Source organism: Ambystoma mexicanum, chromosome 5p (assembly GCF_040938575.1).
Source record: "Ambystoma mexicanum isolate Mex_15411 chromosome 5p, UKY_AmexF1_1, whole genome shotgun sequence".
NCBI classification, from domain to species: Eukaryota; Metazoa; Chordata; class Amphibia; order Caudata; family Ambystomatidae; genus Ambystoma; species Ambystoma mexicanum.
Window position 1 is genome coordinate 1,113,034,243 of NC_090930.1, and position 25,048 is coordinate 1,113,059,290.

General features: G+C 42.8%; 1 protein-coding gene across 4 annotated transcripts in view; it reads left to right on the forward strand.

The window, feature by feature from the left end:
• TPMT (thiopurine S-methyltransferase) overlaps positions 1 to 25,048 on the forward strand; it is a 1,030,391-nt gene that overhangs the window by 350,058 nt on the left and 655,285 nt on the right. For all 4 annotated transcript variants that reach the window (XM_069613591.1, XM_069613590.1, XM_069613588.1 and 1 more), the window contains one exon: positions 18,598 to 18,690. In XM_069613591.1, the coding sequence (XP_069469692.1) occupies positions 18,598 to 18,690 (93 nt within the window). The remainder of the gene's footprint in view (positions 1 to 18,597; positions 18,691 to 25,048) is intronic.

A 25,048-nucleotide genomic window follows, 5' to 3' on the forward strand; every position in this document is an offset into this window, starting at 1 on the left:
CTCCTCGTGTCAAACTTCCCTAACACTTGAGAGCATCATTGATTTACTGCTTAATGGCCCTAAACTATCTCTCACATTTGTCATTCCATTCAAACTCGGCGTCACCCTTCCTCTACAATTTCCTTATATCTCCAACATTGGCCGCACAGTTTTTTTTACACTTTTTTGATAACATTCTATCATTCCTTAAAAATGATTTCAGCTCCCCTTTTGTCTGCGGCACTTCAACCCTCCTTATGTCATCCACCATCTCTGCAGCAATGTCATGACCCAAATAATCCACCGACTCATTTCTAAAAATGCTTTTTCCTTCCTGAGTCATTCCCCTCTTTTCCAAAATACCTACCCCCTTTCCCAAAATGTGTTGGTGTTCCTCCCTTGTCTCTCCACAAATCAAAATGTCGTCCTGAAAATTATGGACCCCTTTTATTCATCTGAACAAACTATCCATGACTTTCTGGAAGACCAATGACGGCAAAACCGACTCAAATGGCATTCTGCAGAACTGAAACCCCACTTCATGCATCACAAATGCAGTCCATTTCCGTGACTCCTGATCCAACTCCACTAAGTGGTACGCCGATAAGTCAAACTTTTGTAAAAGCCCTCCCCTTACAAATCATTGATAACATGTCTGACCTATTTGGTAAAGGATGCCTCTCCATCACCACACACCTAGTCAGTTCTCTCAAGTCTATGCCCATATGCAGTTCCCCACTTGGTTTCTTGGCAACCACCAACAGGGATAACTACTCCCTGGCCGTGCACTCTCTGATACCCATGCCATACACCTATGCAATTCGTCTTTCACAGCTTCTTGCAAAACAAACAGAACTGGCGATAAACAGAACTGGCTGTAACCTTGATGCAACTGGCACACTCCCCACCTTCAGCACAATCTGGTGCCTCATCCCTTTAATCACCAGACACAAGCTCAGTTGCATACTTATCCACTTCTACTAAACCACTGTTCACTGCCACATGCAAAACTTGGTAATCCGTTTTGGGATCCAACCATATACACAATTCTTTGGTTCATGCCGTTCCATCAATGTTGAACCTTTCTTGGTATCATATACCTTCCCTTCTGCTCTCCTTCCCTTGAATTCCAATCTGCCCATAAAGTACCTTAACAACTCTATCTTCTCCATATTGTAACCACCCAACTTTATGTCCAGGTCGCTAAATCCTTCCCCTTCACCGTCCCTAAGTCTGCACTCTCATACACCTCTCATGACGAAATCTGCCATCATTTTCGTTTTCCTCTGATTTACCACTATTTCCGCTTTGGTGCTTTCACAATCTTCCTCTTCGCCTCCACCATTGACCATGTTAACCGTGATCATGTCAACGTGCTCAGCAGCGTCTTCTTCTGATGACTCATACACCTCATTCACCCACCTCACATTTTTCCTGGGCATCCCATAACTCCCGTGGTAATTTTTGTAGCAACTTAGAAAATGACCCCACCTCTTGCATTTAGAGCAATTCACCGTCCGACCTGTACACATTGGTGCACCCATCAAATGACTCCCACACCTGAAACACAGTCGCTCTTCATTCACACCACTTGTCCCTTTGGGACCAGATTTATGATCTCCCGAAGCTTTTCCTTTGCATTGGCCGCCTTTTGTTCTTATTGTCAACTCCAGTCTCTGTAGCCAATTCCGTCTCATCCTCTTTCAAAATATTTGCTCGACACGCCATGGAGTGCTCCATCCTTTTTGCAGTGTTTATCACTTTGTCTAATATTGGGTCATCCTTCAGCCACAACCCCTCCTGCGTTCTGTTGTTGCAGCGATGTATCATAAATTGATCCTTGATATGCTCGTCCAATGAGTTTCCAAAGTTACATATTAACGCCAAATGACAGAGTGCCATAACATATTCCTATACTCTCTCATTTGCTTCTTGATTACGCACTCCAAAATTGTATCATTCTAGGATGGTATTTGTCCTGGGGTTGAAAGGCACATCCAACTTCAACAGAGCTATTTCTAAGTCATTCATATTATCTGTGAGCACTGTCTCTGGCAGATATGGAAGCATCTCAAATATTCTGAAGAAGTGCATCAGCAATGATACCTTGCGGTTGACTGCGAACCCGCTCCCACATGCCGCTCTAGTGTAGTGCAGGAACCCCTTCTCCCTCTGCGACTACTTTATTTAGTTAGGTCCTTGTGATCCCATAAATATGCGGGTGTGGCCGGAACACTCGACATGGCCCTTTTCCGCCTCTCTCCCACCGATTGGAGAGAATTATCAGGAAAGTTCTTGCTTTTTGTTTTTCATTTTTATTTTAAGGCAAAATAACATTAGTGAAATTTATCAGGAAATGCCTTCCTTTCCTGTTTCTCTTCTCTCTTGAAGCAGAACAAAACACACATCTTGCTCTTCTACACGTGTATTTTACACCTGGTGCCTTTAATACACTGCCACCATCCACCGTGTACAAGAGCGAACAGCAACCCTTGCGGTCTGTTAGAGAAATCGTCCTCCACGCTCCAGTGTGGTGTGCGTCATCACTCGGGCATGTGTAGCAACCAGCCCATCGTGAAGGTAAACTGTTGGCCCAACGACCCGCCCTGTACACAGCGCTGGGTACTCGCTGCTCAGCATGGCTCTTCGGCGTAACAAGGGGCATTGCACCACACCGATGCCTTGTTCTTTAATTCTCAGAACTTTGTCGGAGCCCGATTCCGCTCCCAAGGACTAGATCCTCTAACGAGCCGGTGGCCGCACACAGCCAGGCACTGCCTCTCCACTTCAGCTTGTTGCCAATGAAATGAGGTGACTCAACTCCATACGGACACATCCAACAAGGAATATTATTGTTGTAAGCCAAATTCATGCAGTCCACAAACATCCAGCCTCCTCCACCTTCAGCCAACTGTCTTCCTTTGGAACCACCCAATCATACCTCACTAATGCACCACATTCCATATTCCTTGTCGCTGTCCTTCCAAGATATAACAGTCAACAGCCAAGTACAGGGTAAGTACTGTTGGCTGAGGTTGTGTCCGCTGTGCTCATTTCAACAAAGTCTGTTTTTCGTATGGAGGAAGTCTGAGGCTGCAACAACTCATCACTGCCTGACCTCGCAGGAAGAAAGTGACTGTTTTGTTTAAACCTCTGCAGCGCCGTGCTACGGGCTGTGATGCAAACGTGGACTTACACGCTCACGCATGCCAGGATCTCAATAGCGTGTGCTTTAACTTTATCAGTGTGCCTATCTCCGTATCAGTGTGCCTAATTCTTTATCAACATAGGTCTATCTAAAATAGCTTGTGCTTTTTTTTAGTGCTGTTGTTTGTTTCTATCAGCAGTTTGCCTTTACTCAGCATTCAGCTGGAAGTAAATTCACCATTTCTTTGTTTTTTGTCTAGGCAGATTTTCCTCATTGGAAACCCTGCCTTCTGTGTGGGCTACGCCTCTTCCTGACCCATATAATCCTACCCACCAGCGCACCGCGCACCGCGCGCGCACCGCCAAGTACAGGATAACTACTGTTGGCTGTTCGCTGATCGCGGTGTGCGGGTCGCGGGGCTTTTTGATTTTTGCTCTACTGTTTACAGAGGAGTTTAAAGGTACTGTTATACTATCGATTTAAAAATGGTGGTTAGTCTGCGCAGCAGCAAAAGTCTTGCAGAAGGTAACTCGCATGTAGGGATGAATGCCACAAATCCGGTGTTACTACAAGACTCTGATATAGATCCAAATCTCAATACATTAAATGTGGCGGTATGTGAAGATGGTATAAATGACACAAAAAACATCCCATATAGTTTGCAATCATAAGCAGTAGAACCGAATGATGACAAATCTAATCAGCCGTTTTCCTGTACTTCTAATGTTTCTTTGGCGGCTTGTGAACCATTTAAAACGCCCACAAACAAACAAATTTCTGTTGTAGCAACTTCAAAAGAGCTAGCAGGTAATTTGGCAGTTGTAAAACAAGATGTCAAAAGTTTTGTGGGATCTAATGTCATATCTGATGTCTCATTTTTGGGCCCTGCATTGATTGGTGAATGGGAGAAACGTTGTCGAATCTCACTCGCCCCCAATTCACCGGTTGTATTTTTGCCCTCTGAGGTTGAACGCATTTGTTTGCATAACCTACAAGAAGGGCCCTCTATGCATGCTCTTGTTGGTAAAGAATCTTACCATCCTGAACGTGCAAAGAGACCTTCTTGCAGCTCCCCTATATTTTGTCAAATATCCAATGCTCAAGGGCCTCCTTCAATGCCTACTCAAATGGTGAATGAATCTTTTGATGAAGATATGTGCTATGAGGCAGGGCCACGCTCCCTTCCAGTTAAGCATCTACAATCAATCTCCAAGGGTCCGAACAATGATGATGATTTAGGTAATTTTCCTGTGATTTCATCTCTTCTAAGTTTACTGGATAAGGGCCATGACCTAACCCACATGCACATTAACTCTCTAAAAGAAATGGTAATAACTCTGACCAATTAAGGTATCTAAAATTGAGGGTATGTTGACTTCTCACTCTGCTGTAAATGCAGAGAAACAGGCACTTGTAGATGCATGCCTATTGAAAGCTCTGTCAACCAATAGCCAGTCGTGCAGGCATCAATTTACTCAAACAACTGACTTTCCTGAAAAGTTGACAACTGATTCACGTACCTATGCAAGAGCCGTTGTGGAGGGCCCTAAGGAGGTATGCTCGCCTACGGCTTTTGTTGGGTCATCTACCTTATTGGAAGAAGTTAAGCAGAACTCTAGGAGATTGGATGAGTTAGCCTGCTTAATAACAAGACAACACTTGGAATCAAAATTTGGTGGGGGATGACTTGAGGAGATTGTTGACGCAATTGGTTCTATGCCAATTCCTCAAGAGAATTCGCCTAATAGCCCCTCTCCATTGGTAGATGTCATCATTGAAGCCGAAGAAGAAAAATTGAGAAGCGACTCTATCATCGCTGAAAATCAGGCGAAATTCAGCGAAAATGGAGATATAGCGAGCAATGATGTTGAGGATAATGATTCTGAAGAGACACAATTGCCTTTTATGTCACGAAAAATGAAGCGTGCTCATATCAAGGCAATTAAAAAAGAAAACAAACTGAAAAAAAAGCTATCAATTCTGGATGCAAAAAATTCAGGCCAGATGATTAGCAAAAAAAATAAGAAAAATAAAAAGAGGGAGTTTGTTGTTGATGATTCGGATGAATTGCAGTCCTCTAATCCACATCTAGGCTCTGCAAACGAATCAAAAATTGACCTGACACAATTGAATGATGAATCAAAGGTAGTGCTAAATGTGGTGCCTGTAGTTGATACACACTCCCAAACAAAAAAAACGGGAATCAATAAGAAGAAATCTCTGGTTGAATTGGGATTGGGCAGCTCGGGACAGATGGCACAAGGCCGTCTTTCGACCTTTTATCCTATCATTGAAAATAAAAATCACAGTGAAGGGGCGAATGAATGTTCAGGATCCGGTTAAGATTATGGGTGGAGTCTCTAAACAAAAAAAGGGCATGACTATGACAAATAACAATAGCTCTGCCGGAAACACTAACAATTCCCAATCTGACGAAGAGTATGAAAATAACAATTCTCATCCAATGAGCCAAATTGAACCAATTAAATGTGAGGAGGCACCCAACAATGTAGCAATGGAAGTTACTGATACTAGAGAATCTGATGAGAACAAGCCACCTTTACAAGGTAGCTCTGAAAAAGAAGAAACTAAATATGTCTTTGATAGAGATGTAAGGTACTTTTTGGGCTGGTCTAGTGATCAGGCAATAAATGGCAAACAAAGGTTGAACAGATCGTTCTTGTTTAACATCTTTAAAGAGAGTCCTCAGCTGAGAACCCTCCATATGGATGACATCGAGTGGTTAAGGTTGGCAAACCACAACAATCTTAGAATGATCTGTGCCCCAGACTCAGCGATGATACTCAGGCTATTATGGGACCATAGAGAGGATTTCTACTCTCGTGGGTTAACATTACATCTCTTTAGGACGATTGAAGAAGCTGATGTATTTCTAAATGAAATGCTAAAACCAGAGGTAGTCACTGGATCCACACAAGGAAATTCACTAGCTGGATCTGAACAAACTGCTGAACTAATTTCAAAAATATCTGAGCTGGTGGGAGCCTCCTCGAATATTTCATGGTTAGCTCCCTTAAAGGATAGTTCCGGGACTTTTTTTTTATTGTTCCTATGGTTCGGCCATGTGTTTTTAAGCATAAATCGGTAGATCGTAGAAAACTTTCCTATGGACCTTACCCGACTTTTCGTCCATTAACGCACTCGAAAACATCCGCCATTTTATGATAATCCTCTCACTTGCCGCATCGCCCTGGCTCACCTGCTTTTGCGGCACTAAATCAAATCCCCCGCCCCTGAAACAGACTTGATCAAAACATTCATATTCCCCGCCTCTATCCGTGACGTGACTGAGCTGCGTAGGCAAACGCGCCCAGGCGTCTTCTACGCGACTCCACACAGAACCAGGAAATCAACACAGATGAGCTCAAACAACACAGCGCGCCACAATTGGGAATATGAAACTGTGCTTTTAAATTAAACCGCAAGATTGTAAATTTGGTAAAGTACATTTATTTGACATCAAATGTTTTGAGAATATTCAGCGATTAGCATTTTTATTTGCTCACGTTCCAAAAAGTTCGTTTCGAGGCACATGATGTTCCTTTGCTGTACACAGGGTCTTAGATCATCTCACAATACAGCGCCACAATTCGGAATATGAAACAGTGGTTTAAAAGCAAACGGCAAGATTGTACATTTGGCAAAGTACATTTATTTGACATCAAATGTTTTGAGAATATTCAGCGATTAGCATTTTTATTTGCTCACGTTCCAAAAAGTTCGTTTCGAGGCACACGATGTTCCTTTGCTGTACACAGGGTCTTAGATCATCTCACAATACAGCGCCACAATTCGGAATATGAAACAGTGGTTTAAAAGCAAACGGCAAGATTGTACATTTGGCAAAGTACATTTATTTGACATCAAATGTTTTGAGAATATTCAGCGATTTGCATTTTTATTTGCTCTCGATCCAAAATATTTCGTCTTGAGGCAAGCGATGTTCGTGTGCAGTAGACAGGGTGTTGGTTTACGATAAAATAAGCTCTTCGGTCGCACTGATAATCGCATGGCTATTCCAACAACGAGGCACTAGGGCACCACAACGGTCTGTATGTTGCATCTAGCCGTTAGTACCGCGTAAGGGCATACTTGTACTTGGCGATCGTCCCACAAAATGGTCAGGGTGCTAACGTTGTTCACGCGGAGAAGCAACTGGCGATTATAGAAGCCATCCGCCGGTGTCTGGTACTCGTGACACAGACAATAATGGACGATGTATCTATTTGAAAAACATAAAAAAAGGAAATTAGTCTCACCATCAGATCTTTATTAAAATTATTCATTTTATATATTAGGTCTGGAAATTATTTCATAGCTAGGACAGTGCTACTGGGTTTTATACGTCAAGGGGGGCTGTAGGATACTGAGACAGTCCCCCAGTGCAGGGGTTGACAGGGAGTGCAGGTGGAGAGTGGAAGGGCCCAGGACCGAGGTCGCAGACAGTGGACAAGTTGTAGCAGGGGAGAGGGAGAGAGAAAGCAGAAGCAAAGAGGAAGGTTTTGAGGTGCTTCCGTAAAAGGAGACGGTTCTCCCCAAGATAGTGCGCGGTACAAAACAATATGCCACATAGAATGAACAAGTACAACTTAACCCGTCTTTAAAGCTACTGTATAGTAATTAAATTGCGGTATAAACTCATCTAAAGAGTTACTTACATTATATTTGCATTTTCCATTGTGTCTGTGCGTAGGGCAGCCCCGAAATACCACTCCTTCTATGCCGACGTTTTATTTCTTCTAATGAACGAACATGAAATGGCTTTCGTTTCTGAAATTATATTCATTATCGTTTCTTACGTGGTCCCGGCCTGTCAAGGTCAAATAACAATAGAACCTTATACTGAGTCGTGGGCCATTCTGGCACTCGAGAAAAAATCAAAGCAGCTGACCTTCACTTTGAACGAACACACATTCCTAGTTAGCTAAATTCAGTGTACGGCCGTTTTACAGGACTTGAAATTTACACTCCATCTTTGCATTTTGTCTGCTTGCTTTGCTGCCCCACAGAACCATAAATACGGAGACATTCTATATTTTTGGAAAAATAATTTATATTACTGTTTGGTTTAATTTAATGCGCAAATGAACAAGATTGGATATATAAACATATTCAATGGGCCTGCGACATGAGGAGACTCGAGAGAACAGACAATCAAATTACAATCATTTAAACCGTGATGTGTATTTCTCAATGAGCTCTTCTTTAGGTGGACATGGAACAGAGGCAATGTTGGGTGGCAATGCAGTTGTCACCTGCACAGGTTCGTTCACAACTCCATTTATGTGCCTATCTAGGACGTCAACAATAAGTCTTTCAATAAACTCATATTGCATATCCTCAAACACTGGTTTGATCACCCATTGTTTACTTCTTTTAGTGAAGGCCTTATTGTAGCGAAGCGTCCCTAAAGTTCCGGTCGTCCTACTTTGTTGACGTCCAACGTTATGGTTATGTGCCAAGACCGCTAGAAGAGTCTGATTTATCATGCCCTCCATGCCAAAATGCAATCGTTTTGGCCTGTACTTTAGGCACATATTGTGGAACACCTCCAAATCTCCTGTGTGGCAGAATTCCGTGAGTCCCCTCAAATCTCTTGTTATAGTTTTATCAAATACAATCTTTTCAATGGCTTTGTGAGTGGGTGATGAAGGAATCAACCACTTCTTCTTCCGTGCCTCCTCTGTGGACAAATGGCCATGTTCACAATTGTGGAAATGTTGGTTTGTGTTCCAACGATGAACGTTTGTGCAGTGTGGCATTACTGACCGCCATTTTTCCAGTAGAATTTCCAACGACCCTCCACATGTTTTTGAGCTCCACCAAAGATGGTTGCTGATTGACTTGGACCACTGTGAAATACCTTGCGTTTCTTTTTTTTTACCTGCAGCAGACATTTTTTTATTGATTGTTTTTGCAAGATGCCAAACGTCAAATTGGTGATTTATATTTTTGTACTCTTCTCTCATTGTCTTGGCAATTGAAACGTGTCTGTCCGTGGCTATCAGGTCGATCACCATTCCCCGCGATTGTAGTTCTTGCAATGATGCTACAAAGCCAACTTTCTCCATGGCCACTGAGGATGTACTTTGTGACACCTGCACAACCACCGAACTCACAATTTTCTTACTTTCCATGTCCTGAAAGTGGTAGGTGCAGTACTTGGCTGAAAATCCTGGGCTGTCGCACTGTCCATCACCGGCTAGCCTGAACCGTTTGCCCGCGAATGTACTATCAATAGACATTTTTTCCATTCTCCAAGCTTCGCTAATGGCTGGAAATAGATAATCGGTTTGGTATTTGTAGAACTGAGTTTTCGCAATGAAACGGATTCCCACAAACTGAAAGAAAGACTCTAATTTTTTAAAACTTGAACCACTAAAAAGTGCAGCCGCTGCACAAAGTAGATTGCCTGCTAGCAGTTGTCCCAGCATGGGTTGTGCAGACCATGAGAAAGGATGATATTTTGTACAGGTGGCATGTATTTTAAGGTTAGTGCCTCGAATTGCACGAGTCACATTAATCAATGGCTCCCCACATACTTCCCCACCTACCGAATGCCCACATTTCAACCGAATAATTATATCAATCAAACAACTATCGAATACAATGAATTTGGCCTCTTTCCTTATAGTGTCACTCTGCATCCCAGCTGGTTCGGCCTGTAACGTTGAGGACATGTCACTCACATGAAAGGTAGAATCTCTGATATCGTCTTCCGCTATGTTCAGTGATATTGAAGGTGTTTCATTGTAGTCCACTTCATTCTCTTCCATTGCAACATCTGTTCCTTCTCCGGCAATGGGTGAATAGGACAATTTCTTCAACTTTCTCGCGGTCTTAGTTTTTGCGGGTGTGGATTCTGTGAATTTATCTACAACTGCATCCGAACTACCAGGAGGACATTCACTATCAATGGCTGGTGGTGGTATAGCTCCGTTGTCAATCACTTCATATTCTTCCCCATGGCACGATGCATCTCCAGTCTCAAGTCCCTGCCAAAAGGTTTGACAAGCAACATCTCTCGTTCGCTTCACTGTCTGTGTAGATCTAGTTCGTACACCCACTCGCAACTAGAGGACAGATTGGAAAAGGGATGTTCAGTTTAAACACAACTTACAGTATTGAACTATTAACAGTGAAAAACAACATAATATAGTGACCAGGACACTAACCTTCTTTTGCTTTCTTTTCTTTGAAACTTTCTTGCCTCGAACTTCAACATCAGGACGCTGTTGCTCCGACTCGTGTGTGCATGTCTCCACTTCCTCTTGCGCTGCAACGACTACATTTTCATGATAAGCACATCCATCACGCACTGACGCTCCATCGACTCCCTGAAACATAGAACTTTCATTAGTATGTATAATAATATTGAAAACACAAAATGTACTTGGGGACCAATACCCACGTACATCTCAATAGCAAAACACGAATGAACGCTTTGTGTAGAACATTCAAACGACAATTATTCACGCATTGTTGATCTAGTTAGATGGAACTGTCAAGATCCATACCTCGGGCTCCTCATAGACTTCCATTGATGATATTATTGAAGATGATGCTTCAGTGACTCCCTGAAACACAGTAATTGCATTAGTATGGTTTTCTATTTTGATAAAAAGAACAGAAACTTTGTGCAGGCGTGAACGGCTCATCTAAATAGACCTGCACAAATGATCAGTTGTCTAAAATAAATAATGGATATGTAAATATGATTCGATTTGCTTGATCGTTGGAAGTGTCACCACCCAGAGATCTGCATCAACTACTAGGGGTGATGTTCTTGTAGAAGAAGCTCCGTCATCTCCCTGAAACATAGTACTAGCGTTAATAAAGAAGGAAGTATAGCGGATGTAATCACGTCATATGATTTCGCTTGATCGAACTGTCAGTATCCATACCTCGAAATGCATAAGAACATCAAGGGACGATGTAACTGCGGTGCACACTTCTGCAAGCTGTTGCGCCGACCCGTAACTGCATGCTCCCCCTTCTTCTTGGACTAATGCTCCATCGACTCCCTGAAACATAGGACTTTCATTAGTAATGAACACAAAATTGAAAAAAGAAGACACATAGGAGGGCGACGGAACTGTCCTGAAACGTACCTCGATCATCTGAGTGACATCAACGGTAGTCGTCAATACGTTGGACTCCTCAGCATCTCCCTGAAAGACAGTACTTGCGTTATTTTGGATAACAATAATTATAACTGAAAACAAAGACTAGAGGACGAGTACAAGGGTGTACCATTAGGTAACATAATTACACGATAAATTAAAACTATTGATTTACATGCCTAAAACAAGTCAGTGGCAGAATAGCCAAGTAAGATTACCCGATAGGCGCTTGAAGTGGCTGATGACTGCAATAATGACACGGATGGAGAATCTTCCGCCTACATATTGAGTGGATACATAAATGGGGAAATTATTGTTAGCTAATGCTACACACTACCGCAAGGCCAAGAGATAAATACGTAAACTTGACTCACCAGTGTAGGGATGTGGACGAATAGAGTGGGAATAGCGGTTGAGAGCAATTTTCGCCTCGCTGTCGGTGTGTTCTTCTTTATTAGCAATGATGTGGAGTACATGTCAGAGGTAAAGTGCCTGCTGCAGATGCGGTATCGATCACCCCTCTTGTCCGCAAAGACCTCTTGGACTCTACTTTCAAGCTCAGACGGTGGATATCCGCAATATCGGACCCATTCTCTTATCTGATCTATTGTCTTAGGGAAAACATGCATTATAGTACCTTCTGATTTATTATGGGTCTTCGAAGGACAACCGCCAATGGAACAGGCAGGCATTGTGGAAAGTTCTGAAAAGAAAAGATCAACAATTCTCTATGAATACCAATGTAAACTCAGAACATGTGACTAGTTCCTTGCATGTACTGTCTTGAACGAAAAGAAATTGGACGCAAAATGATTATGGTACATGGCCTTACCTTGACGAACAAACAGTTAGATGCAGGGATCAGAGTAGTTTCTTGTCGTAGAACAGGGAGCAGTTCACAGGTTGCAATCTGACGAGTTTCCTCGAAGTGGTCACGGAAGTTCACAGAGACGAAGAGCAGATAACCAGCACCTTCACGGGTTGACTAGCAAAGCGCAAAGAAGTGCTCATTAGAAATATGAAGTGGGTTATAAAGAATTCGAAACAGGGGTGTGTTTGTGAATGAATGACGTGTATATGTCGTGGCATTATGTGGATTGCAGGGGGCCGTCCAGCGTGAGGGGGGATGCTTGGCAGGAGACACGGGGTCTGGAGGTAGACATGGGAACAACAACCCATGCTCTATAGACCACTTTGAAGTGTACATGGTCTTTGGCACCTCTTGGCCTTTATCGCTCCCTGACTGCTCCAGTTGCCAGCACAAGTACCCCGGTGCGAACTGCCTTTGATAGGGCGGGGGGGTGGATTGGGGCGGTGGTCGTGCAGACAAGACACAGGAAGACTCGTGAATGGAGACACACTTATGTGGATTGCAGGGGGCCGTCCAGCGTGAGGGGGGATGCTTGGCAGGAGACACGGGGTCTGGAGGTAGACATGGGAACAACAACCCATGCTCTATAGACCACTTTGAAGTGTACATGGTCTTTGGCACCTCTTGGCCTTTATCGCTCCCTGACTGCTCCAGTTGCCTGCACAAGTACCCCGGTGCGAACTGCCTTTGATAGGGCGGGGGGTGGATTGGGGCGGTGGTCGTGCAGACAAGACTCGTTTGCCGCAGGGCCTCACCAAGGAGAGGCCATCTAACTGCATGTAAGAGGCTGGCTGCAGGATCTAGTACATGGAAGGCAGGGGGGTGAGTTTATAAATACCTCACCCTCCCAGGAGAATATATGGGTGCAGTTCACCCTGGAGACCCTGGATGCCTAGGCAGTTAGTCAGCAGCAGGCTGGCCTGTGGTGGCAAGGCGGCACGGGCCAGAGGGGGTCATCTCTGTACCCGGTGACCAAAAGGATGATTTATTATGATCAACCATATTTACCTATAACCATGTTTTGTATCAATAAAATACAACGGCCTTCCTTTTATTGCCAACGCTTGGACAAATCAAAACAACCATTGTTAAAATATATATTGGGTTTTATTTTGGATCTTAATTTCAATTGAACATAAATAATAAACATTACACATTGTAAATTTGCGGTTGCAGCACATCCAGGGAAAATCCGCGGTATTGTCCACTGTCGCTGGGGAAATGTTGTCTAATGGCAAGTACCGCACAGGCAGGTATTACTCTCCGAACGCGGTGTCCGAGCCTCCCGTGAAGCCACCAAGTGAAGCAACGATAGGCCACCAGCCTGTACCACCTGTGAAAATGAAAGATGCAAACTGTATTAAAATGACAAAACTTTATCACTATCGATTCAGGTAAAAAATGTCATTCTGCTTTGAAAAAAATTCTATCTAGAAAATGCACAATATGGAACCAATTTACATGCATTCGAATGATATGTAGATGTAATTTTATATGTGGGAGACGACCATGACATAGTAGTGGCATCACTGACATCACAACCAGAGTATACTTACTCGTTACTCGGACGAACAGTGCCGCGAAGTTCGTGCATAAGCACCATCATCATCCTCAACACGGTCCGTGAGAGGCAGGCTTCCCTGAACTCTGGCAGCTCGGTGATGCATTGCAGACTTTGCTCGCCTTCCTGCAGACTTTGCTCGCCTTCCGAAATGTAGGCCAGGCATCCCGAGTTTTCTCGGCAGCAGCAGTTCTCCTCCTCAGTTGGCATTAGCTCGCACCGATTGCACGTGCACCAGGTGGAGACGCCGTCCATGCGACATGGTCCAGGCTCTTCATCCGTTGACTGGTCCTCCCAACTGCCGTCCGAATCCCCATCGTTTTCGCGTGCTTGCCTTTCCAGTAGTTCTTCCTCAGTGTACTCGGGCTCGTACATATACGGCATTATTGTAGCCATTATGTGGTAAAGAAAGTAAAATAATTTATAGCGGTGGTACTGGTATCTGTTCACACGGGCTACAATCAACGAAGGTAGCTGACCAGAGCACAGAAACGAGTCACAGAATACTCAAAGTAACACAGAGAGAGGAATGGATTCGAAAATCTGCTGCTGTGTGTTGTGAAACGGTCTGTTTATACTTATTGAGGAAAGAGGCGTCCTGCCATTTCCATGGCGACACTTCATTAGCTGAGGCGCAGCGATTGTTGACACGAAACGGGAAATGGGCGGTACGCGTCTGCTGATGTCAGGCTCAGGGGCGGGGGATTTGATTTAGTGCCGCAAAAGCAGGTGAGCCAGGGCGATGCGGCAAGTGAGAGGATTATCATAAAATGGCGGATGTTTTCGAGTGCGTTAATGGACGAAAAGTCGGGTAAGGTCCATAGGAAAGTTTTCTACGATCTACCGATTTATGCTTAAAAACACATGGCCGAACCATAGGAACAATAAAAAAAAAGTCCCGGAACTATCCTTTAATGCCCTCTATTCTTGATTTCTCTACCAAGCAAAACAAACAATAGACAATTAATGTCATAGTTCAAAATGTACAGAATCTTAAATTACTATCCTGGAATTTTTTTGGGAAAAGGAATTAAGGGAACTGGTCCACCCACCATGCATCAATGGTTTCTCACTCAATTATATTCCTACAGGAAACTATGTGTATGAATGTTTTGAATATTGAAGGTTTTTCCAACTTTTGTGTACCAGCCGTGAAAGGTGTAACTGGTCGTCCGCTTGGATGCATTGGTATACTTATCAATAATGCCCTGAATCATAAATCAAAGGTTATGTATGCGAAACATGGATTGTTGGCAGTAGAGTCCCTCTTTTCAGGTGTATTGTCCTGTGTATTGCTACTTGTATGTGTGTATCATAATCCTGCTAATTTATCGATTGAGGCTGCACTGGATAATATGGATGTGTTACTTGAGGAGGCTATGGTTAGAAACCCCAATTACACGATTGTTATTGGGGGTGATTTTAACGCAGTATGTCTATCACCATCCTCTAAGCTACTGCACAAATGTAAGCCCTCTTCTGGTGTCTCAGAAAGTATGGGGAAGTGTTGGGTCTCCTATTTTAAAGATTGGAATATTCAAGTGTTGGAATACCAGACTGGCGACCATAAAGGAACTTGGAAGAGGGGGATGCACTACTCATATATTGATTATTTTTTGTTTCATCGATATGTACACCTTTGGTAAACAACGTACTAATCCATAATTTAACGACGAGTGACCACTTTCCAATAAGCACAAGTATAAGATGTGATTTGACATCTTTAAATAAAGATGCAGCGTTGGGATTGGTGACCCTCCATCGCACACAGAATTCTGTTGGATGGTCTCCCAAAATGTGTAGAGAGCTTACCTATTTAGTTCATAGAGATGTGATTCGCGTGGATAATAATGTCAATTTGCTTCTGAATGCACGAAGAAGAGAAGAATGGAATTCTCTTATAATTAAAAAACATATTGAATACCTAATCCAAAAAATTTAATCTTTTAATTCAACTAAAGAAAATGGACATAATCTGGAAATAGCAGTGGCTAAGAGGGACACAAATCGATCTCTTCGTGCTTTAATGCAAATCCACCTGCAATTCGCTTCTTATTATCTCACAAAAAAAAGGATCACAAATGACTGTAGGCAAAAAATAAAATCAATAAAGTTTCATGTGAAGCTATCAGCTAATCAGAAAATGATTAAGTACCTTATCACTCATGACACCAGGAACATTTGGTTAATACTAAACAATAAAAAAGGGGCACAGCTACATGACTTTGCCTCTCCAATTGCCTCAAGTACTTGGATTGACTTTTTTTAAAGTAAATACAATTTGCCCGCGCAATATAACAAGTACAACTCTGGAATACTTGAGTATAACTGCAAGGATCATCTTTTTTTCTCCTTGAATGAAATTGTGGATGCCATTAATTCGCTCAATTATTCCAAAGCTGCTGGGCCTGATGGTCTGCCTGCATGTATTTTAAAAGATGATCCATATTTTTGGGGTGCTATTCTTTACACTAAATTTGCATCTATTCTATCTACTAACAGTATTCCGAAATCCTGGCTTAATGCCATAATCATTCCTTATATAAGAAAGGTAATCCCAAACTACCTTCGAACTTTAGGCCAATTGCATTAATGGATGCCTCGGAAAAGGTCTTTTCGATTATTCTACTTAAATGTCTCCAAAACTTTATTGATACCAAGAATATTTTTTCAAAGTTTCAAACGGGGTTTCGCAAGTATATGGGGACCTCGCTAAATGCTCTCATAATCTCACACATCTTTGCTCAAACCAAAACATCAGATTCTGGTGCCGTCTATATGGCAGCACTTGACATGAGTTGCGCGTTCCATTCAGTAATAAGAGAGGTATTATGGTCTAAACTCCTAAAACTTGGCTTCCCCAAAAGAATGATTTAATTGGTTGCAATGCTACATAATCACACGTCATATCAAATAAGGGTAAACAGAGATGGCTTTCTTACAGCTTCCATTTTGACAATGACAGGAGTTAAGCAGGTATGCAATATGGCCGCCACACTGTTTAACCTATATCTTTGTGATATGGACATGTTATGGAATGAATCTGGCATGTTTCCTGTAAAATTAGGGGAACTGAAAATCTCTTGCTTATGTTTCGCAGACGATATGTTACTGTTTGATTGCACTCCTAGTGGACTACAACTAAAACTGGACCGATTTGCTAAATATGCAGCATCCCACAATTTATCACCAAACTCTTCTAAATCTCAAATTGTGGTATTCTGAAATTTTAGAAGAATTAAATCGTATAAGTGGCAATTAAATGGAATTGTTATAGAATGTGAAAATTCAATTCGTTATCTGGGGTATCCCCTAAATGTCCAATACTCTCTTAAATTTTGGCAAACATATTTAAAGATGAAGGTCCGTCCTCTAGTCTCGATGATGAAGATCATGCTAAGAACACTCTGCGAATTCTCATTGCAACCATTGATTGAATTCTACCTGCTGAAAGTGGAACCAATCCTTTTATACGGGTTGGATATGTGTCTTCTTGATGTAGGGGTTATATTAAATCAAATCCAAGGCAATGTTTGGAAAAGTGTATTGGGGCTAACAATATCTGTTCCAAATTCTATAATTGGACACAAACTGGGTCTGCTTTCCCTAGCAGCCAGATGGGTTTGGAGAAAACTATCTTGTTATGCTGATATTATGGCCCCTTACAAGAATTCATTGTATGAGGGCTTACATGGGCTTGCTGTATCGTCTAAATTAAAATCTATGTGTGTATTTGTTAATCAAATGAATCACACTCTGGACGATTGTGACTGCACGATTTCAGACTTAACTTTGAAGCTTCCCAAAGTCAAAAGGAATCTTTTTGATCGGGATTGGTCAACCACTCTAGATTGTAATAATTCCTATCAGCTATATGTGGAATATGCAAGAAGGCCATTTAGAAGGGAACTAAGATCTTCATATCTGGTGTTATGTCCATCAAGTAAAATACGTAGAGCATATTTAAGGTTCAAGCTAAATCAATATCACACCCTCGAAAGGATTTACCAGTGGCGTATTTTCAAAGGTGTTTATTCTAATCAAGAATGTAGGTTTTGTGATTATGACACCATTGAAACTCTGAAACATCTTGTAGTTGATTGTATATATTTTGAACAAGACAGAAAAAATTACTTGGGGAAACTTGCTCCTAAAGATACCGATATTTCAAAAACTTCTCTATGGGACAGTTGTATGTATGGGGGGAGTATGGCACTTGTCATCTCGTTAACTCACTTGTTGGGTATAATCGAAAAGGTCTTGGAAAGTGTAAATGTTATTCCTACAACTTCAAGCTAAATCTATGGCTCTTAAGGTCATTTCTACTGAATTTTCATGGTATGTTTGGGACAGGCCAATCATGTTGTTGGTGATGAAAAAAAGCATGTTCAAAGGAACAAATTATAAGGAAATTATTAAATTTTTTCTCCCTTTTTCACTAGCATTGCAAAATTTCATTTTGTATAAGGGAATGGTTGATGAATTGAACTGAAATCAAAATTCTAATCTTCAAATTTCTTTTTCTCTGTTAAGTGGACATTTTAAAGAACAATGTTCGAATTTGCGAAGTAAGGTTTTTTATAAATCATGTTTGTAAAAGTTTTCCTTTTTGTAAAACTATATATAAAATGATATTCTTTTAAATAAAAAAAACTAAAAAACTAAAAAAAAAACAGTTATGCATTGTTAAAGGTAGTCAAGTGTGATATGGGATGGAATGTGTTTCTCCTGAAAGTGTAATAATTCTAAAAATCTATATAAATCTGTGCATTGCTAAATAATTTAAATAGCCGTATACGTGGATGTATCTGCTTTGGAGTAATAAAGAGCTGCCTTATGAAAGTTATTTGCTTCATTATGACATTGTTTGATTGGCTTTGTTTTCTGTCTACAGCTTATTGCGTGCTCACCTTGATGCTCTCCTTAACAACAGAAAAGGACTCAGAATATTCTTCCCGCTGTGTGGCAAAGCTGTTGACATGAAATGGTAAGTTTTCATTTCATTGCAGGCTAGTAGTATTGTTCAGTAGACATAACAGTAAGACCCCCAATTCTTACCTTTTGCCTTGGACCTACTGAACAAGCAGGACTGATAATCACAACTGTTCACTTCGCAGTCAGGCTCTTTTCTTGACTTTTGATAGGTCACCACACACAGCAGAGACATATTTGTACATTTCCTCATTCTAGTGATCAACGGGGAAAAAAGGTGGCATCCAAGCAAAAATGTTGGGCAGATCAGTATTTTCAGGTTACATTGTAACAATAGTGGATGTTGTTTACTATCTTATGCTTGGTTTTGGCAAGAAAAACAGCTCAAGTATTTGGAATTCAAAACATTTAACAGGTATCAGAATGGAGAAGACCCTTGGAAAATTACATATGTCATGAGTGAGCAGAATGCCATAAGCAGAGAAAATCTCTGCAACCCTTTTTTTCACCAATGTTCTTCACCTCTGTACCATTCAAAATCAGGGGACATATACCACACCATCTCTCTACTGGAAACACTCTTTGTGGGTTCCATTGATTTCTGAAAGCCTTGGTCTGAGTATATTGTGGAACAGGCTTTTGTACTACAGGGAACCACTTTTTTAATTTCGTGCAGTGTTCAATGGACAAAGATTGTTCCTAGAAGAGTGAGTTTGGATATGCATACCTACTGCCTGACTCGGAAAGCAAAGGCTATAGTTGCTAGAACATTTTAGGACCTGCATGTGAATGGTGTCTAGTTGAGTCTGAATCAACTCCTGAAAGAGGAACCAGAGAAGATGCATGCTTGTGGCAGCTACCCAGTGATTGGGTGGGGAACAAAGGTTTGAATATATGTCACACTGTGATTGGGAACTGTGGCGACTAAGGGCCACTCCACATCTTCACCTATGAGTGGACCCAGCCACAGGGGATTGGCATGGCTGTTACCTGATGTGCCTCTCAGAAGGTGAATGGAGCTGGAATCCCTGGGCTCGTCACACCTCGAAGATGTGGTATTACATTTTTCAATCTGCGAACAACAGAATCTCAACCAGTGTAATGGAACTATAGGTCCCACCAATCCTAGTCACTGAATTAGAGAGTTCACATAACAGACTTAAACCATAACTGCACCGCTTCACAGATGCAACATACCTGCGTACCAGAGAAGAATAAAGATTCCAAGTCATGGGACACCGGGGAACCGCAAACAAAACACACAGGGTGGTAATTCCAAGGGGGCGCCGATTGCATGGTATGTTTTTAAAGATGCGTAGCCAGCCATAAAGGATAATGAAGCCAGTTTACCTCATACCTACTATGAAGTGAATAGTAATGGTATCAAGACCCATTTAAGAGCCCAGTTGAGACTTGGACAATTACTAGAACCAGACGGGCCAACCAAGGGAATGACCAATCCTTGGCTGGCTTACAAAGACGCCCACTACACCAGGTCTATAAGAAGGGCTGGTGAAAGCAGTACAAGGCCCAGAATAGGAGGAAAGACATGTGCTACTCGCTGATGCCTGAGGTGATAGGAAGGGTATCCTTAGAATTGTTTGAATAAAACCAAACGAATGGTGTATTCGAATTTCTAATGTGGGAAACTTTCAAACAACTGAAAATTTCGAACAAATGTACCATACAGTGCCATTATAGCGAACAAGGGGAGCGGGGGTTTGTAGGAGTGTGCCCCGCTTCCGATAGAATAAAGTTTTTTAAAAAAAGAAAAAGGACACTGCAGCGGCGGTTCCCATCCACGTAAGTGAAGGGAAATGGCAGGGAGACAGGGAGTCGGCGGCACACAGCAAAGTGTGCCACCAAAAGGTAAATAAGGGTTTTCAGGGGCGGGGATCACAGAGCGGCATTGTGCTGCTGGGTGATGTTCATGAATATTTTCATCTAGAAAATTTCGTTTTAGAAATGTTCAGAATTGAAATAATCATAGACATCCCATTGGAAAACTGTTATCTGGAACAAGCTTGCCTGCTGACAATTTTCCATTATAATCTCTTTCCGATACAAAGCAGAGGGCACACCGCAAGGAACATCAGCGTGAAGAAGGTGAAGCCCAGATGTCCTGAGGACTGGGCTGTTCGAAGATCATCCATCAGCTGCCTGACAAGGTCTCTGAGGGGGGAGAAATACTCTTGGCATCTAGATGAGACTAACGTGTGTGTGTGAAGGAGCGAGTACACTAGACTATGAAAAGACTGCGTCATAAGATGAACACTGTAGAGCGGTCACGAGATGTCTAGAGACAGGATTGAGACTTAAACATTTCCAAGCACTTTATGAACCTGCAAGTCATAATGATTTTGAGCTAGCTTTCAATGTAGAAATCACAATCGTTTTTTCAGAGGCTGAAGTAACAGATGCTTCAATATCCCAAAGAACCGGTAAGGTGCCTGGCCCTGACCAAATGCCTGTCAACTTTTTTTTCAGAATGTACTTGCAGTCTGGGCCCCCCCCTTTTTTTATTTCAACTTTATTAATTTTTCAGACAAAGCAAAAGAAACACAGTTCACTTCAATTACAGAGAATCCACCACATGCTGATAAACACCCCTGCAGTACCCACCAAATTAAATTATAGTCTTCACTCTGTACCCCCTCGCACCTCCCCTCACCCTTAAATCTACCCCCACCCCCCTAACCACATATCTACCTCTGAATGGCATTAATCTGCTCATATTCACTTGTCATACCTTGATAGGGTCAATGTCCTCTGCATCAATTTATGGCCTTCTTGAAAGTGTCAGTTCCCATCCCAGGGGACACTCAGGGCATTCTGGTTGCATTCCACCAGGCACCGGGTTGGGTTCCCATCACCCCCGTTAGACCTATTTACCACAGAAGTCCATCCATTCCATTGATCCGGGATCTCCATGGATCTCTGCCGTTAAGCGTTCCAATACATACAAATTTCGGGCCGTGTTGACCCATTCTATCTTTCCGGGGGGCACCTGCCTCTTCCACTGTGTTGCCAGGCATGCCCTCCCTGCGAGAAGTAACTTGAGGAACATTTTCGGCAATCTAATGTATCCCCCCCCCCACTTCCCTTAGCCCAATCAGAATCAGCATCTGCGTTTTAACTCTCGTGGTCCTATCCAGTTCCCTAATCCAGCTCAAAACTTCATCCCAATAGGACTGGACTGTCACAACCTACCACCACATATGCCAATAATCGGCCTTTGATCCGCACTCATGCCAGCACATTGGACTCACAGACTGATATATTTTTGAAAGTCTAACCGGATCATATGGCCACCTGTGCAATAACATGATTTCATGTCATTTGTATTTACAGAAGATATGTCTGTGAGCCCCACGGCACATTCTCTGCCATATTTGAGGGTTAAGGTCCATCCCCAGGTCTCCCACCCAACGCAGCCTCAATCCATCAATGGCACCCCTTCTCGTATCCACTAGAGCCCTTTATAGTGCACCAATCAATCCCCTGGAGTCTGAAGCTATATCGAAGATCTTTTTGAGGGGCGGAAGCTCCCTTTGTAACTTTTCTTTCCAAGCCTCACTCATTAGTGCCCCCTTCAGTTGTAAGTACAGGAAGACTGAGAGTGTCTCCTCTAGCTCAACTATTTAAAAAAAAAAAAAGAAACTTAATTTAATTGAGAATCACTTCAATACCAGCACATACAAGCATATCAACGTCAATGCAACATGAGTGCAGTGTCATACAAAAGAAGAGAACGACAGTAAATCATGGCGTGGAGGATGAAGAAATGTCACTTTCAGATAGCATATCACACAGGTAGTCTCTGAAAGGTGCCCAAACGTCTTTAGGGTGGCTAGTTACAGGCATAGTGAGTACATATTGCTCTTCACATTCGTTAACAAATGTAATTTCACGAAAGAAATCGTCAATTCATGGAGCATTTGTGGCTTTCCAACATTTCAATATACAACGCTTTGCAACAACACAAGCCACATTAAACAAACGCTTGGTGTGCCGATGTCTCAGAGCAAATATTTCAAGGGGGACAGTGATGCCCGGATTGATGTTATCTTTTCAAGGATCTCTGCAACGGAACCCCAGAATCCAGTTATCAATGAACATGCCCACTACATATGGAAAGCGTTTGCATTCAGTTTGCCACATTTCAAACACTCCCCGTAGAAGGTCACCGTAAACTTGGCTATTTTGTCTGGGGTGTAATGGAGCTGATTTAGAATTTTGAACTGGATCAGGCGTAGGCCAGCATTTAAAGACACAGCTTTTGTCAGTTGGCAACATCTGAGCCGTTCTTCCTCGCTTAGCGTTACACCCAAGTCAGTCTCCTGTGCCATTTTCATAGTATTCAGGGACTTGGAATGCGTTTGCACTAGGGTGTATAAATTAGAAACCCCCTTCTTTACCCCACTTGCTGTTGTTACTGCACGTATGTACTCATGTGTAGTGTGCTCTCCAGGAAACGTTAGCCACCTTGCAGCATACACAGCCCTCATGCGGTGATACTGAAGCACTTTAAGCTGTCCACCCCCAACAGTGTTCACAAAGTCCCTCAAGCTCACATAAGTACCCTCTGGAAACATGTCCCGCATTTTTAGCTGCTTGTCGGGGGCCCGTGTCCTCTGCAATGCCCCGTCAAATGTGGGGGAGATACCAGGGAAGTGCCATAGCGGGACCTCAAGGTCATACGGCATGTCCACCCCAATTCTACTGTATATCTTGGACCATGCGTGAGCGGTAGTGCTGACGGGATCAAACTTGCAAGAGTCCTTATGACCGGGGCTAAAAATGACAGACCTGAGGTCGGTTAGGGAACCTGCTTATTGTTCTATAGGGATATGTGGGCCTGTGTCATCAGGGTCGAACCAGTGTTTGGCGAATTGGGCCTGAGCCGTCAAATAGTAAAGTTCGAAGTCTGGTGCAGCAATGCCACCACTCGAGTATGGTTCCACCAATTTGCATCATTCTTGCATCCCCCTCTACCCATACGAATGAAGTGGCTGAGGATTGTAGCTTTGTAAACAAAATTCTGCCTGTCCAGAGGGGGATATTTTGTAAATAGTACAGTAGTTTGGGAGAGAATAACCATTTTAAGAAGTGCCACACGGCTGTATAAGGAGATGGGGAGCTTAGCGCCCCACAACTGGAGTATGATAGTCAGTGTTTGCAAGAGGGCTTCATGGTTGTCTGCATACAGTGTATGTTTCTCTCTGGACACAATTATGCCCAAATCGCTGACTCGTACAGGAGACCATTTAAATCCGCTAATATACGGTAGGCATTTAGTAGCGGGTGTGAGAAGAAATAATTCAGATTTGGAGTTATTGATTTTATACCCAGAGGGCGCCTTCCTTATCCAGCCGCGCTTGGAGTGGCCCAATTGTGGAGACAAGGTCATCTAGTTTTACGTTAACTGATAGGAATCCGCTCTGCATGGTGGCGAGAAGATGGTCCTCTGTAAGTATTTGTGGACGTTGTCGGAGGGTCACTGGCAGCTAGCACCAATGCGGTTGAAGGTTGAGTGTATGTGAACAAGTCCATTGGACCTTTCTTCCTGGTGCCAGAGCCCTTTGTCATTGTTGAAGGTTTGCAGTGTTTGTGTTGTTCAACACACTGCGCGATGGGGGAGATCCAGGATACAGTAGTGGAAACGTGCCCAGTGGTTGAATACTTGTCGTGACGAGATTAATTGTGTATTGGCATATTGTTGGGGCTTCTCCTTACCACGTTCGCTGTGGTATCATCAGGATAAATCGCCTCTTCAGAAGCCACTCTGCCACCCAAACGAGCATTGAGTACCAAGATGTCGGGGCATGGAATTATATCACAGGCGTGGGATCCTATGTATCCCCCAAGATTGATGGTGTCAGCGCGGTGTCTTCAGTGTCCACAGGATGAATCAGCGTAGGTCTAATGCCTTGACCACGTATCGACGCTTAGGAATTCAGGTTGTGGCTTGTTTTGTTTAGGCAACATTGTCTGCAGCGTGAGGGGTAGCAATTCGTCCGACCATGATACATCTATCGGATATATTCATGTGGTTCATGCGCAGTATCTCTTGTTTGGCTTCCCACTGAGTTCCTAACAGTATGTACAGCCGACGTGTTGTATGTAGGGCAGCCAAGGGTAGGCTGCGTATTGTTTTATATTGTGCCTCCTCCAGTGCATGCAGTTTAAAATGATGGCTTGTGCTCTCCCGCGTCCAGTTATATGCGTTGCATCAGTTGATCAAGCAACGGTATGTGCCCAATGTTCCACATCCATGCCTCCCTTTTATTTGGCTCGGAGCACGTTGCATAGCATCACTGTGTTTTGCACCAACGTATGTCCATGAACGCCAGCGTGTCCCCACCGTGTCTCGAGCGCTGTGCTATCAGGGCCAGGTAGCATTGACAGTCAGC